Genomic DNA, 18022 nt, shown 5'->3' on the forward strand with positions numbered 1-18022 from the left:
TGCATTCAGTATCACCTTGATGATTTTTTTATGTCCACAAGGTAGCAGACTGCTCTAGTTCAGGTTACAATCTATACAGACCAGTCAGGCCTGCTACATTCAAAACCATTAGCTTACTAAGATTAGCTTGGTATCTCCACAAAAATATTGAGTGTGTTACCATTCACCGCAGGCTAGTCTTCTTAACCTACAAAAAAATGTGTTAGCTGTCTTTCAATGTCATGTAATTAAAAGTGGTTAAATGAGATTTTAAAATAATTTAGGCACCTGGTAGAAGGCAGTTTTTAGTACATGTAAAATTGCCTTTTAGGAGGCTTTGGAAACACACCAGAAAAGGAATAAAAATGAAAAGACAAAACTTAAACTAGTTACAATACTTGGAGATTAGATGTAGCAAAATATATGTCAGCAGGACAGCAGGTGCTAGACAACACAGGGCTCTATGAAAGATTTAAAGACCAATGAATAATTACCTTTTCAACAACAACAAAAAAATTCTTATTAATAAGAAAAAAGATGTACCTTCTAAAAGCTTTCTGCCAGCTCATGTCCAGCATCCCACACCAAAATTCTACACCTATTTACCAAGGGGTAAATAGGGCATCCTGTTTGAAGCAGGGAGCTCGTAGGAGCCTAGCCAGTGATATTTCCAACAATTATGATGGCTGCTTATGCTGAAAGCAAACAGTGTTTCTGGCTCCAGTTGTGCCACCTTACTTTACTTTAGGATACTGCCAAGTAAATTTTCCTCCATTAATTTCATGAGAAATAATTATTTTACATGAAATCAAATATAATGAGTAAACATTGCCAAACTACCATATTTTCCAGAAATGGTAGCTATTCAGTACCACTCCAATACTTTCCCTCAAACAATGCCAATGTAAGTTAAAATCTACCTATACTCTATTACATTTAAAAAATAAATTAGTGTATTCAGCCCACATAATATCATGCATAGTACTAATCAATATCCATAACATATATTAAACAGCGTGCTATTAACGTGTGATACATAATCTCAACACCCATCCAATCCAGCATGGGTCGTTTCTCCTCCATTGGAATGACTCCAAACCCTCAAATTTTAATGAAAGGCTGTTGAGGTAGGGAAAAATGGGGTTTGGAAGGAGTTCAGATACATGAATTCCATGTACAGAACAAATTTATGACCTATATTAACAATGATAATCCTGTGTCACAGTTCCTCTGAAATGCAAAGTTGTGGATCAGTCATTTCAAATCCATTATCATCCCCAAACAGTTGTCCAGTGATGACTAATCTCAATCAATAGCCAGTAATGAACCACAGCCATTAATCCCATTTGCATGTTTGTACAAAGCATCATTTTTAAGCTGCATTCATAGACAGTTCAGTGAGCGTATAGAGATTTCGCAGCCTGTGGAAAGTCCTGCGCTGGGATTTGAACATTTCCCAGGCACCTGGAAGAATATTTAACTCAGACTGCGTAATGATCTCAACAGTGAAGCCCAAGAAAACACACAAGACAGTGCACTAGCCAAGTGTTTGTATTTTGGGCAACTGATGATCTTACTGAGCCATACCCTGGGGATACAAACATAACGAAAGGCAGGGAATTAGTTAATGGAGACAGTGACTGATAACAATTTGAAGTCTGAGAGGGGAGGAGGCATGAAAATGTTGAACATTAACAGATTCCTGGGTTGGTAGCAGAGAAAGCAGCATACCAAAACTAATACAATCTTCCACCCTTTCATAGAAAGGCTTTGGATGAAAACTGAACTTTCATTCATGAAGCCATGCAGTCTAACAGCTGATTGCTCAAGAAAGGTGGAAACCCAAAAAACCCAAAAGCCTCAAACCCAACAACTCTCAAAGCTGGTCTAAAGTGTGGACATACATATTGTGGCCTTCTTTCTTTCTGTTCCCCATTCATTTTATATATACCCTACTCAAATGCAAAGAATACAATTAAAACAAGTGCAGAACAGGGTTCCACATCCTTCAATGGTCAAACAAGTCCCAATGCTCATTCACAGTTAGTCAACTCCCCCCTGCTACTTGTGCTACTGCAACTGTTTTGTGCCAGAAGTTATCCAAATTACTGCAACCATACAGCTTGAGGGGAAAAAAATAAATACAACAAATAAATGACAGTATCTGGAGTTCACAGGCAAGACAAATTTTCCTTACTTCAACCATTAAACCTTATCACATGCTAACAATGATTTTTGAAGTAATCCACAACTGAAAGCAGTAACATAAGGTCTAGTCCTTGAAACAAGATTCATGCCAGGAGATCCAACATCTCCATGGATTGATCCCAAAACATACTGCCAAAGGTTAGGGCATAAATTCCACATGGTTTACTAAAAAAGCATATTAAATACAAAAGAAACACATTAGGCAATGCTACAAATATACAATGAAATTAAAGAGTATCCAGGACTAAACCAACCATATTTAAATCCTTGCAAGGATTAATCTTGTATAATTGAACTAAAGTATCTAATTAAAGGTAATGCATCACCAACCAGTAAGTACTCATCATTCCCACATCTACTGAACTGTACTGGTTAGATCATTTCTGGCAAGATGAAATAAATGAAGGACACTGACGCTATTGTGTGAAAGGGAAGGTCCTGACTTCAAATATGACAAACCGGTAATCAAGTTTTTCCTCCATCTAACTCAGAACACTATTTATCATCCCAGATAGATCATTGTGACTAGGATGAGGTTTCACATTGTGTTCCAGAGCCACACATTCCCCTTGTTAGCATTACATTAGCAGAAGATTAATCCTGCAGAAAAAATGTAAATGAAGTTTCCTGGCAGTTGAGTTCTCCAGGAGGGGTCACTGTACCAGAACTGTCCAAGTCCAGCAACTGGAAGCAAGTGGCTGGATACAGACCGAGGAGGAAAGGCTCGGGATCCTCCCCTTCTGCAGCAGCTAGCCATAGCACTGGCACAGGCATAGCAAAAACCTGCAGCATCAGGCAACACAGGGATTTGAACCTCTGCCTACATACTTCAAGCCAGAAATGTAACCAAATAAGTCAGTCATACTCATAAAAAAGCCCCTGACCTCTAAAATCTTTTTTAAAAATATCAAAGTGATATTTGTATAAAACCTAAGACTCCTACCTTGAAAGCGATATTTCAGTGCAATTCAATTTTGCAAACATTCTAAATATTTGGAGTTTATTTCCAAGTCAAATATCTTAGACATTGCCTCAATTGAATTGCCATTCTCTAGTCAACTCTAACACTAATGTTTATTAATTTAACAGCTACACTTAAGGAAACGCACATTTTAATGATATAACAAACATGGATATCTCCTTAGCTACTCCACTAGAACCCTTGCAGCAGACTTTAGGGAAAAAACAATTGCCTTTATTGCACAGAAGAAAACAATAATGAACCAAGAATGTTAAAGGCATCAAGATTATAATTGCATTCAAAGAAACATAACACAAGAGATTCTATTAAAAGAGACATTTTGACATGTATAACATCTCTGAATAGAATGAGAGTGACATGTTGAGCAGAAACACAGGATCAGAGCAGCAAAACTGAGACCAACCCAAGCAAGGAGGCAGCTAGCTCTCTGTAATTCCAACTCCCCATCCTCAAATAGGGATGCTGCTGAAGCTAGAGGAAAACCTAAATGACTCTAAAACTGAAGGCACCACAGTGAACAATACCTTTTTCTCACAACCTAAATAAATGAACTGAAGATCCACAAAACTAAATTGCTTCTGGTGGCTCCCAGACAGCAGCTGTACCAGGACCAGCAGAAACTGAAAATCAGGGTGATGTGTAAGAAAAGAAACCCAAGAACTCCTTGAAGAGCAGACAAATTTCTGCAAAACTTTCACAGAACATATTCATGGCTTCACTGAAGCTGAACTAATAGGTTTACAAGTATACCATTTTACTGGTACTTTATAAAAAGATTTCAACTGCATATTCCTCCTCCCTTTCTCTATCAAAGCAGTTATCACATAGAAATTATTTTCCTTCTTTCAAGTAAACACCAGATCTCATTACCCACTCAGCTGACCAGAAAGTTTCCTCTTAATTTCTGAGTCAAAACAATCACATCAAGATATCACTGAATTTGAATAACTGAATAAACTTTTGTCTTAAAGAGAATGATTAAGCTTCACACCTGTTTTATGAAACCGATAATCATACCTTTTCAACCAATATGATTAGATTGGTTTAATGCTCCCAATATTAAATATGGCTGGCTCCAGATCTAAAATTCAGATAATGAGTCAACGTAGAATACAAGACAATCATTTAAGAATAATGAGATTATTTCTATGTAAGCAATGCATTCAGTATATTTGAAAACTATTTACTTTGTAGACAAGCATAAAACATAAGTAACATGTTATAAAGATAAGATAGCTAAATAATAATTTAAATAATACCATACAAAGACTAGATATCTTTTTATTCCCATTAGGAGTTCAAATGTATCCAAGGTCAAATACTTCATACTGTGGGTATGAAGAGCAAGGTCTTTTTCAAAGAGGCTTTAAAGAGATGTTTCATATCTGTGATGAGGGGGGGAGGGAGCAACAAATTAATCAGTAAAATGGCATTAGTTCATATGGGGAAAAAAAAAAAGAAAAGAAAAAAGATAGCAAATGAACAAGGTAAAGATTAGACAAAAGAAACCACAGAAGCCCTGTAAGAACTCCATAACAAATTCTGAGTTTGAATTAAAATGTTTGATTTGATCAAAATGGAATTCCCTATTATCATATTAAAACTGTTTCAAAAACAAAACTAGAGTGTTGACATACCAATCCTTTGGCACCCCTTCTCACTTTCTCAGGGAAAATTCTTTGAAAAATTGTGGCCAAGGATTCAATTTTATTTGAGAAAATGCTTGTGTGCATGTGTATAAGACTGGCCAGACTCTTAACATCTAAGAAGAAAAAAATCTTGGTAATTATATATTTGCTACATAGATAGTATAGAAATATCATCCAATAAAATATATTGCATAATTAAAAAAAATAAGTAAAATCAAGGGTTATTTCTTTGTAAGGGAAATGCAATCCTTCCCCCAAATTACAGCTGTAATAATTAAGAACTTGTTTCAGCAGAAAGTTACAAAAAATAAGGGTTTCGTGTTGTCACAGTTTCCAGTTTTCAAGCTGCTGACATTTCTGGCCAGTGACTGTGGGCCAAATCCTTCCCTCCAGCCCCTTGTCCCCTCCTTAGGAGGAAAACAGCTAATGGGGCTTCACTCGGCACCAGCAGCTGAGTGACTGCCAGAGCAGCAACTGCTCCGAGCGGAGCAAACTGGAGGAATGTGCTGCTTCTGGTGTTACATCTGGCTAAGGAGGTGGTGGGGATTGAGCATCCTCCAGCAAGCGCAGAGAACTGGTCAGGAGTTAATGTCACTGATGTTTCTCTGGGTATTTCTCTAGGTATTTTGTAAGTCTGAGTAATGTCCCTCTGAAGTCGGTTGCCTCCAACTCTTCTTTGCCCTCTTACATACACTTTAGCTGTCTCTCCTAGCATAGTCTTTGCTTTTGCTGAAAGCAAACTGCTGCTCAGATAGTCTTAACTCTGGGGAGCTCAGGAAAAACATGTAATTTGGTAGCCTGCTGGGAAGCAGGAGTATGCTCATATAAACGTCCTGTGAAACAGGATTTACATTTCAGAAGACACATTCCTTTCTCCCTCCACCAAGACAAAGAGAAATGAAGTTTCTCACTATGTATCCATACAAAAAACCCCTAACACACAGGAGACAGAAAACACAGACAGAAACGAAACCAACTACACTTTTCACAATGTTTACAACTGCAACTCCTTAGCAATACACAAGAAACAAAAAAGAGAAAAAACAATCTGTGTAAGCATTCTATCATAAATTTCTAAAATGCAAGAGACCTTGCTTCGTTTTAGTTACAATAATGCCTTAAAGGCTACAGCGAAGCACTTAAAACACCACAACCAGACTCCAAACACCTTTTAACCAGCTCCCACTGTGCAAGAGCTTTTTAAAAATCTGAGCCATGTGCGCTAACCAGCAGAAAATACCTAAGAAGACAACCAACAGAATGGCTGTGATCTTAAATCTTTGGTCTTCAAAATAATATGTCAAGGCTCATCTTAAATATTGGAAAGGTTTCCTACTATTTATTAGTTTCACACAAAAAACTTCAATCAGTTTTCAATCACTGGTTTTGAAATTCAGTGTGTAAAGCCACCTGTGAAATTAGCCACAGAGTGGTTTCATCAAAGGGCAGCATTTTATTACAATGTATTTTCTTCCTCTAAGTATTTCAGATATACATTTGAATTGCTCAATAGGAGGACTGCTTCTTCTGTCAGCCAGTTTCCTCCCCTTCCTCTCTCCAACTGTCATTGGAATTTCTCTCTCCTGCTGTTTGCTGAATTATTGTAATGGAGATATTATTAGTGAATCACTCGAACTTTGAGTGGTCAATATTTCCACCAACCAAGAAATAGAAGCCAAAAGTAGTTTTTCATTAAAGCATGGTCATTCTGGATGAAAAGTGAAGCTTATTCAGTAACCACACTATGGAACTACAGACTGTTTGCTTTTCAAAATCAATATAATGATAGACTCTTAAGGTTCCCAATAGAAAAGAAAGAAGTTGCATTTTGTCCCGCAAAGTATTTCTAGTTTAGAATAGCTTTCAAGGACAGTTCTGGTAACTGAAGGACACATTTAGAAGTGATGCAAAGTCCAAACAAATTTCTACAATTCAAGCAGCTACAACTCAACTTCAACATGCATGTGATAGTAACTTTTTTTTTTGTCTTCCTATTGATGTGGAAAACTACTTCTTTAGAGCAGAGGTAACATCCTTGCAGAACACTAATGGTCTAATTATTAATGTTTCTAAAGTCAAATGTTCCAGATGGCCTGTGGTCTGCCAGTACAACCATCTCAAAGACAGAAAATCAGAAGGACTAGGGTAAAGAAGACACCTGGTAATTTGGCAACAAAGAAAATCTCCAGAAGTTTGGAAATCTGCTGGGTACCCTCACCTGTGTAAGAAAATGCTCCTCAGCATGGCAAGAGTAGCAGAAAAAAGGCAACTTCTGCACAACATACCAGTATCTAAACGTGGAGCAAATTTACCATTATTATCACCCCCTATTTTCCAAAAGTACATTGCAGAACTGATCTCGCTAAAGAAAAATAAAATGAGATACAAACACATTGCTTTTTCTTAAAAGAGGTACTCATCAATAATTAACACAGACCTCTGAAACGGTATAAAACATATTATGTATATATACATCCCAAAACCTCACAGAGAATAACCAACAGTTACACGTGCCAGAAGATATTAGTATGAGTAGAAACATTTTGGCTTGTGGGAGTGGGTGGAAGGGGAAAAATTTTAATCAAATCCATTACCTGGTTATTGATTTCTCTTTGCCAGACTGATCCTGTAGAATACTTATAAAGCCTTTGACTTTGAGACGTTTGGCCAAAGATATTGGATTAGACTAAGCAAAAGCTGAGCTTCTCATGTAATCTCTCATATTTCATTTATATGTGATTTATTCCTTTGTCCAGCAGAGGCTTTTTATTGATAAAAATAATGAGATTGAGAATCCCAAAGGAAATCTAATGCCTACCCACTCAAACATGTTTGTGAAGTAAAAACAGTAGGCTCTGTAGGCCTGAGAGAATGATGTTAAGTGAAGACTGTTTCCTTGTATAAAAAGTATGAAGCTTGCCAAATATTTTGAAATAAACAAAGCTACTTTTGAAATTAAAAATTTGCTGTACTTGAAAACACTAAGTACACCGTCAATACTGTATGCTGGGGAACTGACTGAAAGACTTCTGAAATAGTTTTTTCTTTGCAGAATAAATTAATGCAACTTTTTTTTCTTTCAACTTCCTGTACTAGCTCAGTTTGATAAAACATCTTAACAAATGTCTAGTCTGCTAAATATGACGTGTTACATAAAGCCCGTTAGATGACTGAAAATTCATCGTGCCACTCAAGTTTCTAAATATTGTCAAATTTAGTATGTAATCTGGTAACTAATGGCTTCATTGAACTATATGATAATCCAAGATTCTCTAAGAAATTAAATCATTATGCCTTTCCAATACAAATGCCATTCAAAAGTCCAAAGTAAAAAGTAGCAGACTATCTTGCATTTCTTTAATAACTATCAATAGTAATAAAAGGATAAATAAAAACCACCTGCTTCTGCAGTGAACCCTGAATTAGGTTTTAAAGTCTCTATTTCAAGGCACAAATCAGAATAATTCTATTCCACTGATAGACAACAGAGACCTTGGTGATTAGCGTGAGTCTTGCAACTCTTTCTTATGTTAATGCTTAAAGCAGAGTGAGTGGCTTTTAAGTCTCAGCCTCGTTTAATGTATAATGTGGAACTCAGCATTTATGACTCAAAAACTAGCAGAAAAGTCTTCTGAAGCTCACTGTTTATGGACCATTTATTAACAGTAACCTCCAAGATCCTTTCACTGAGAGGACCATAAGGCTGGTTGGCTCAGTGGCCAGATGGAAAGGGTGAACGCTGACATTTTTCTTCCTCCTCCTCCCTGGCTCTCAGATGTACACAGCAGCTTGCCTGACCAGTCTTACTTTCATCTAAACACAGAGCTTCTCTTATCAATGACCCTTGTGAAACTTCCTGGGGTAGTGAGGTCTCTCCCTTCCCCATCTGTATCTACAGGCCATGAGTATTGTTACCTACAAAGGCCAGTTTTGCCTTGTTTCAGCTCCTTACTGTCAGACTAAAAGATGCAATTAACGGTACTGCATAATTTAAAGAGTGATTGTTCATGAAACCATCTCAGCTTTTTTCCAAGATTTCTGTATACAGAAACCTCTATTGTCCATAATGAATCCAGCAGTTCCCTGAATGGGCAGAATGCATCTCTGGGAAGTATTGCACTTGCTGCACATCTGTAGGCTACCTGGGCAGCCTGTGCGCAGTACTCCTGACTTGTCTGGAAGTAGTTGACAAACTGGAAGCATACTGCAGAGCAATGCAGTGCCTACACACTAAATTATCTGGGAGGCCCAGGACCTGCGTAGACAAGTTTGGGCTTGGGCAGTAATCCCGTGAAAACACACACAACCCTTTAACGTCACTGGAAAAACAATCTGGAGCACAACAAACAGGAGGGTACCTGAGCATATCACAGCTGAAAGCTTTCCATATTGGAATTTGAAAGGGTTCCTGATGGAGCAGAATTCTCAGCCTGTTCCTCCCTTGACATCTCAAAAAACTTCCTTGGGTCCTGAGGAGGTTAACATGTATGGTGTTACCTTAGCATGACTGTTGACCCAGCCTGGGCAGCGGCTCTAGGGATGGGTGGTAACAAAACCCAACACTTTAAAATCACTGACTCCGAACCTTTCTTCCTTCCTTCCTGTTGGCAGATTTTTTGAAGAGCTCCAAAAGTGTATGTGAAGGTTTCTAATTAGAAAGAGCCTCCAGTACCACAGTCAAATCACACAACTTAATGTTAAATTACAGCTTACATACAGACAAATACTGTGGTATTTAACTAAAACAAACATTAGCTTGTAGCAACATTTTGTAGATCCTGGAATCACAACTTAAGCAGTAACTGTTTGATCTGGAAGTCTCCCTACTTTCACCAAATAACTACAGCATCAATACTTTAAAGTCAGTACAGTAAACAAAATGGCATAATAGAAAATTCCTGTTTCTTCTCATAGAAATAAAAATAAATCTAAGACTGGCATTAGGAATTATTAAAGTATGAAGAGGAATATATTTGATGTCAGTAGAATTTTTTAAATTATCCTGCTATTGTGACTAAAGAATCTAGTCACTCAATACACCATTAAATGTTTTTCATTTGCTGAGGCTTCATGGGACATGTAGAGTTTCAGTTATTTAAAAAATATTATTTGCAACATGTAAGCAGCCATTTATCTTTAGTGTCAGATTGTCTGTCTGACTCTCTTCATACCCTGTAGATGTTTCTCACCACACACTGATACAGGAGAATATTATAATTGGCAAGAAGATTGATGTGGATCGACACATTGGCATCTGCCAGTAATGGGACCCTCCTCACTAGTTCAGTCTGTAGAGGGCCAAGAGCTGTAGAGGTGGGAGACAAAAAAAGCAGCATGCTCCCTGCTTGTAATTCACCTTGATAATCAAAGCACTATGGGCTCTCAAACTACAAAAGTGTGTCCACTATGAAATTCTGCAATTGTACATGTACCTGCCAAGCTGTCAAGTCTGATTTTTGCTCCTCAACATTTCCCTCCTCCTCCAAGCACAAGTCCTCTGAGATGCAGCGAGCAATGAGCAGTGTCAGATTCTGCCCGTTACCTCTGAACAACTGATCATGGCTGGCTTGAAATCCGGCCTGCCTCTCCTTTCTGTGAATGTCTTCCCTCCTGAATTTTGCCCGTCTCTCCCATCACTACTCAGAGGTTTCTCCTCTCTCCATTCCTTGATTACTGTTCTGCTGGGCTTTGCAGTCTATTATTTTTTCACATTAAAACTCATCTCTTGATAGTTTATTCACAAGTCCAAATGACAACATAATAAAAATATTAAAATCATGTAAAAAATAAAATTAGGGACTTACCTGAGCAAGAATTCTTTTCAGTTTCTCAGTTATTCTGACTTCAATTGTGCTCAGGAATTTACTTTTTAAACCCTAAAAGTTTTTGTACAATGAGGAAAACACTTCCACTCTGACAGAGTCTTACTTCCACAATTTCATATTTATCAGTCCCTGCTCTTTAAAACTTTGAGAAAATATCACTACCCTGGCCCCTTTCTCTCATTCAGGATTGTCAGCAACATTTTGGACTTAGACTCAAGAGGACACCACAGTGCTCAGTCACCCACAGCACTGCAGAGTTTAAGCCTGGAAAATTGCCTAAGCATCCAACTGGATTTTCCAAATTGTCTCCCGTGTTCCCCATCTCGAGCCTTACATTTCCACTAGAGACAGGGCATAGCTACAGTCAAGCGCAGCCTTCACAGCTTTTGGCTGCCAACACAAGTTCAGCAGTGATTTTGTGCTGCTCAGCTTTACAAAGCTGGAAGAGACCTTGGTTTTAGACACAGGTGTTTAGAGCTTTTGGCAGACCAAGCATTCATAAATGTTTCATTGCTGACTACCCATAACCCCCCAGTCACTCAGGGAGCATCAAAATCACTGCCTCTCCATAGCGTGCTCTGATGTGCTACAGAATTCCCCTAAAAGCTTCTTGTGTGAATTCAAGAGTTGCTATTCCCTCCCCAACCCATTCAACCACTCTTTGCATCCTCACATCCATCCTCAATATATTTTGCTAATTCCTTCTGCACCCTTCTCTACAAGGTTGTCTTTCTCATCTATCCATGCATAGATTTTCATCAGGGTAACATCACCTCCTTCAGCTTCGAGAGATAGTCTAGAGCTGCTTCTGTTCTTTCAGAACACGGGTTGTTCTTTCAGCCCAACTCATCATCTTTCTCTTGCATCCACTCACTGGCACCCTCTTCCAGCATATCAAACATTAACTACCTTTATATTCAAGATGCTTGATGCATGAATGTACTTATCCTTCCCCCTCCCCCCCCTAATCATCGAGGACACAATACCCACCTCCAGTTTTCCAACAGCAATAGAACTTGAAAATCCACACAGTTCAAGGTAACCACTGGGGTATTTTTTGGTATAATAAAAAAAATTGGTAACAGTTCTGACTTCTTTCCTCAGTAACTGTGACAGTTGAAATAGCAACAGAAAGAATACATGCAATTCCACTTCTGTCTCAGGTGAACAGGACATTACAAAGGAGTTGACAATTTGAAAATTTTCAGTGCAAGTTTTAAATAGCTTTAGGAATCTACAGTTTGTACTTCTTTTCAATTCAGAAATTTATTGTACTCCACAGACTCAAACAATGTTTGCATGAAAAGGGCTACAAACATTTTAGAAGAGTTGACTTGATTAATATTTATGAATATATTAAGGACATTATGTATTATACCAGCACACATGCAGAGCAAGAATACAATATTTTACTGTTCACTGGGATTTTATCGGTCATTAACAAACACCTCTGCTATGCTGCAGAGCTTGATTCTTTAGCTACCCAGGAAGGTTAGTAATAAAGATAAATAAATCTAGTACATGCCATGAAATATCTTAGTGTAATTAGAGTACGGTTCTTAAAGGTGCAGCATTAACATCCTCAGCTTCTTCTGGTAACTGGCAGAAGATGTAGATTTTTGTCTGCTATTCCAAATGTTGGGGCCACCTCGTATACACAGGTACACTACACAGCTCTTCTCCAGCTATCCATATTTTGAACATGAAGCCTGTGTGGATGACTGTGGCAGGAGTCATTCTGACTCCCTCACTCCTTCACGCATACAAAAGATAAGTTGGAAAATATTCCTGAATTTTTCCATAGTGACAGGAAGTTGCAACCACTAATCATCTGCAAAGTACTACTCAGCCAGACTGGAGTAAAAATAGTGTTTGTTTTTGAAGTTAGACCAGTTGTCACCTCAGCTTCAAAAAGGAAGCGCTGTTCTCCTCCCTCCTTCCAGCTGCTGCACTCTGTAGATGACAGGACCCGTTCGAAGTTTTACTTTTATTTAAAAAGCTTAAGGCAAAATTTGACTCTTAGATCTGCAGAGAGCATCACAACAGAGATGTTCTGCTCTCCCCACATGCACAAAGCTAGTCCGCTCCCCTTCATCTGTTGTCCTGGGAGCCACTGCCATGCAGAAAGGACACAAGGGGAACTGAGACCCTTTGTACAGACAGAAGGGCCCTGGGTGCAATACAAGAAATGATACACCACCAGACTCAAGAGATTCAGCAAACCACATACTCTCACCTTACTCTACTTTGCTCACATGTGAAAGAGATGTGGTTTTACTAAAAAATAATCATGGAATGAAATACATTGTCAGTGAGGGGGAAAAATAAGACTCTTCCATCCAACAACTCTTCAGAAACTCAGTGGCCTTTGCACATAAGATTAAATGGCATCATGATACTTAAGGATATTGTTGTACATCAGTACTGGGAAAGATTCAAATGACAATCCTCATCACTACTATGTATTAGTCAGCGGGCAAGGTCCAGAGCCTAAAACATACCTTTACCCTTTTATTGTATACAGGTAAGTTCCTACTACCAACCCACATTCTCTTGGAGAGGCTGAGGATATACAAATCCAACAGCACCTTTAGCTTGAAGATTATAGATCTTCACAGCTACCAATGAGACTTGCAACTTTACCCCTATTTACACAGTGGTAGAACAAAGACAACCATGAGAAAGACCCTTGTTCAAGCAGTAGTGCACTGTGAACATGTAAAAATGAATTTCTGGTATTTTAAGTCATTTGTATGTGCAGAAACACCTGTTAAATTCACATCATAGCTCTACATTTGTTTCTTCTCAAATTATTAGTACACTCAATGTCAGTGTGTGGATTATTCTGATGCTGTCCAAAGATGATTTGGAAGTGGACCTGTGTGTGTGACTGTGCATGCACACGTGTCCTGTGGCTAGACATAGCATATTTCTTAGACCAGAGGTGGAGATTGTTCTAAACCTGATTTTACAGATGGACAGAAGAAACATACAGGAGAAATGATCTAACAGAAGACAAAAAGGAAAGACTATACAAGTGTGGGAGTTCTACCCAAATTTTTGGATCACAATTTAATAGCCTAGTGCCACAAAAATGTTTTTCTTTTCAACTTTTGGATGAACATATTTTTATATCTTTAAAACGGGAACAAAACTAGAAGCTATCTACATTTGATTCCAGAAATATTTTATGAAGACTTTCCGTTTTTATTTGATTGTTTTTACTTCTGGAACACCTGAAGTCCCTACTTAAAAAAAAAAAAAAAAAAGTATGATTAAATGTATTCTGTCACATTATATATATTTTATCCAGTAATGGAAGACAATATTTTAACAGCCCTGCTTTTGAATCACTCCAGAGCATTCAGCAGGAGTCAATTTATATTGCAAGAGAATGATGATGTATCTCAACTCATTTTAATTTCAATAATTGAATGAGAAATGGGAAAGCCTATTGAAAGTACTGTATTCTGGTCAAAGACTAATGAGAAAATAGTTTTGAGTCTCTGAGTCAGCGGGCGTCATGGTAACAATGCATTATCGAAATCTGATTAGCATGCCTAGCAGCTTTATAAATGATAACATGCTCTTCTAATTGTATTTCCCTTTCTTTCCCTGTGATGAGTTTTATATTCATAGCAGGTAAGAAGTAAGGCAGCATTCTGTTTATCTGCAAGTTAGACTTAGGGTGTCCAGCACACTCACAAGCTCTGTGCAACCTGTCATTCAGTAATAGAAAAATTTTCCTACCATCTTAAAATAAGAAGCTGAGCCTTACATTTCTCTCCTTTATTATACTTAATTATTTAAGTCAAATATTATTCTCCCCTTTTAAATATACAGAATTATTTCTAAGGATATACACATGAAAAAGAGAACATTGTGAAACACACACATCTTAAGAAAAAAACTATAGTTCATAGGAGAAAGAGATGCAAGAAAAGAGTAAGTACATGTTTAATTCATCCCAGAAAGCATGACTCCACGTTCTTGAGGTTTTGAAAAGAGGGAGGGGATTTTCTTGTGTTTAGAGGTTGTGTGTGTGTTTGCTAATTCATTACAATGCCAGAAATCAGGAGGAACCATGAAATTAAATAGGATAATTTTCCTTCTCATGAAGGAGAGAGCTAATATTGCTTCATAAAATAAATACAATGAAAATACTTGGTTGGAGGTTTAATAATGCTCTCTTAATAAGTGAACCTCAGGTGACTAGCCTGGCAGACCTTTATTATATTAACAGTAAAGAACTCTATTACAACTGCAGCCTCACAAATCTGATGCAAAAATCATTTTAACATATAGAGGCTCAGTCTTACCAAATGGAATATTTTTTTTTTGAGAGAGAGAGAGAATAAAATGCATTCTATTTTTCAACAGAATGACCAAGAAATCTACTTCATATTTGGCCTATTTCATGACCCTTGTAACCTAAATATTTATTTCTTATTTTCAATGTTCACATTCAGCTTCAAGTATGTATAAAGAGAAAGGAGGAAATCTCATATTCTTATTCTCTAGGTAAACTCGAATACTCTTAGTCATATGACTAATAATACCTAATACAAGAAATCAACTTTTCTGTATTATTAATAGTGGAACCATGCTTGTTATAGTGCATGAACACAGAGAAAATGAATACAGCGAGACCTAAAAAGCTTATTACTCCTTGTTACGTGCACTGGCATGTGGACAAATTTTAAGATGTACAAAACACTAAAAGCAATCAGTCTTAAGTCAACACACTGAAAGCCAGAGGAACATTTATCTACATGTTTGGAAATTCAGCAGAGAGCGCAGGGTTATACTGAGAATAGAAAGTCATCAAAGCAGGCCAGTGAACAAAGAAAGAGCAAACAAGTACTTCCCAGAAGGGATTAGTGCTAGTTCAGGGGACTGTTTGCACTAACCTTGGATGGAAGCAGCAGCCTGAAAGCCAATCAGTGTGACCTTCGCCTGTCATGATGATGTTCCCATCAGGTAAAGCCCACATTTTCCAGAGATGGTCATTACTGCCAGTGACTACAATGTCTTTTCGGTGATGCAAAGCCAAGCTACAACAGAAAAGAAAGGCAGATTGTATTCCGTACCAATTCCATTTTATATAAAATTCATTTAACTCAGGGCAACAGCTACAGAGGACTCTGATGCTGGATGGACTGAACAAGCAGTGATGCTTTCTATGCTCAAGAATTTAAAACGCACGCTATGTAGATGAGTTTCTGTTGCTGCTGAAGAAAACAACAGAACATGACTGACTTTTGTGAAACCAGAATTGTTTTCACACTTTCTTGAAGTTCCACTTGATTATAACACTCAAATACGTTTTAAAATACTTTGTTAGATTTTATTCTTACAAACACACAACAGGGTAACATATGAACAAGCCATACCAATGTGAATCACTTTTTTTTCACACCCAAAATAACTTCAAAAGCATTGGTTTGTCAGCCCGCTGCTGATGGCCAAAGGGAAAAAGGACAAAAGGACTCTCTGCCTTTTTTTTTTTTTTTTTTTAACCACTGTGACCACAGGTCTAAAGTCTCCTACCACTGAGAAATAACTCAAATGGTAATTACAGTCCAGGAGCTACAGTCTTTGCCATCACTTTAGCACCTATTCACTGGGACTAGGTCAGAAAATCCATTTCAATTCTATACTCAAAATGCGTTACATGTTTTCATTTTTTATTATGTAGCACATGGGGCTGTAATGGAAATCATACACTTATCACACCCCTGTACTGAAAACTTGGTTTATTTTTTATTTGGCAATTGCAGTGCAGCTTAAAATGGATCCAGGGAAGAAAATAAATCTGTTGGAAAGATAACAAGTAGTGTATTTCGTACGGATTTGGTTATTCGATTTGAATTATTGTAATGCTTTACTATTTGTTGAACATCAGAAAGTACCTAGAAGTTGACTTAAGTCCCAGGAGTAGATTATTTAAATAGATTAAATCTGGAGTTCAGAATCAAAATGCAACAATGGGGAGAGGAATCATAACCCGTGTGTGCACCTATTTCAGTTGTGCATCAGAGCCGACAGTTTGCAGAGAAAAACGCTTATTAAAACAGAATAAGAGTAGAGACAGACGATGCTAAGCAGCCAAATAGGGAAAAAAGAGGGGTTTTAGAAGGCACACTATTATAAAAATCTCTTTTTTAATAGTACCTTTCTCCTGCACTCAAATTATTTCATAAAATTCCTAAACCAGAACCACAGCTTCTACTATTTGGGGAAAAATAATTCCCTCTACCAAATCCATGCTAAAAACATATTTACGTCAACTAGATTTTCCTCAGAAAACACATCTATTCTTGCCTTTTAAGGCACAGCCTAGGAAGATTCCTACAGATTCATCAGTTGAATTCATCTACTCGACCACGGAGCCTGGGTTTTACTCATTCTCTAGTTTCTTAGAGAGAAAAAAAAAAAGTTTTCTATCTTTGCCTAAAGAAGACAAATTTCCTCTGCATTTATAGGGAGAAAAGAGGAGGGAATGATGCTATTTAAATTCTCTAGAGATACACAGAGAGCAATCGTATCACTTAGATTGGCCACAACAGATATCTAGAAGAGCAAGGAGGGAATAGAGATAAAAGGAGAGCATTAAAGGCTGAAAGAAGGCACGCCAGTGGCCTGCAAATTACAGGATGAGAACAACTGTCCCAGAACCCCTCTACTATCAGAGACCTCTGACACACCAAAAGTCCCATTGCCATTTTTCTGCAGCATGCATAGGCACGTAGCATTGTTATTCTGAGGACTGCTAAAAAGGAGAGCAGCTTCACAGAAAAATGAGTGGGCTAATAACTATAAAGATAAATCCATCAGGGCTGCTACACACACTCTTCTCTCAGCCTCTAAAACAGAGGACATTCCCCTCCAGCATGCACCTGGCCATGAACGACACAGAAGTGAGACCAGGAGAGGAATATCTTTTACTTGCTAGCAACAAGGTCCTAAACCCTGCTGGATGTAGCAAGGGAATGGCAAGGGAAAAAGAAACCCACAGTAGTGGATTCAAGAAAACCAGAGAGGGAGAAGAGGATGCCTGCTGCAAAACCACTGACAGCACGGGCTCCTGCAGGAAGCTTAATCACTGATTCAGGCATGTCTATGATGCAGTTAAAAGACTGGATTTTTCTGTTTTGGGAACAACCTTATCATTGTGTTATTCGGAGAAAACAAACAAACAGTGTCATATGGACACAGCTTACATTATTCTCTTAATCTATTTCAGACACTTCAGATACCCTCCAGTTTTTCCCTCCAGATATTTCTGCTATTAGTTGAGTGCATGCCTGTTGTGAAGTCTTTCCATCAGTTCTCTCTCCTACATTCTTCCTAAATATCTGCCTTCTCAGTTCCCAAGA

General features: G+C 37.9%; 1 protein-coding gene across 1 annotated transcript in view; it reads right to left on the reverse strand.

Moving 5' to 3' along the window:
• SPAG16 (sperm associated antigen 16) overlaps positions 1-18022 on the reverse strand; it is a 447435-nt gene that overhangs the window by 202851 nt on the left and 226562 nt on the right. The window contains exon 11 of the mRNA XM_075027914.1: positions 15554-15697. Coding sequence (XP_074884015.1) covers positions 15554-15697 — 144 coding nt within the window. The remainder of the gene's footprint in view (positions 1-15553; positions 15698-18022) is intronic.

This window comes from Buteo buteo, chromosome 5, assembly GCF_964188355.1.
Source record: "Buteo buteo chromosome 5, bButBut1.hap1.1, whole genome shotgun sequence".
In the NCBI taxonomy this organism is placed as follows: Eukaryota; Metazoa; Chordata; class Aves; order Accipitriformes; family Accipitridae; genus Buteo; species Buteo buteo.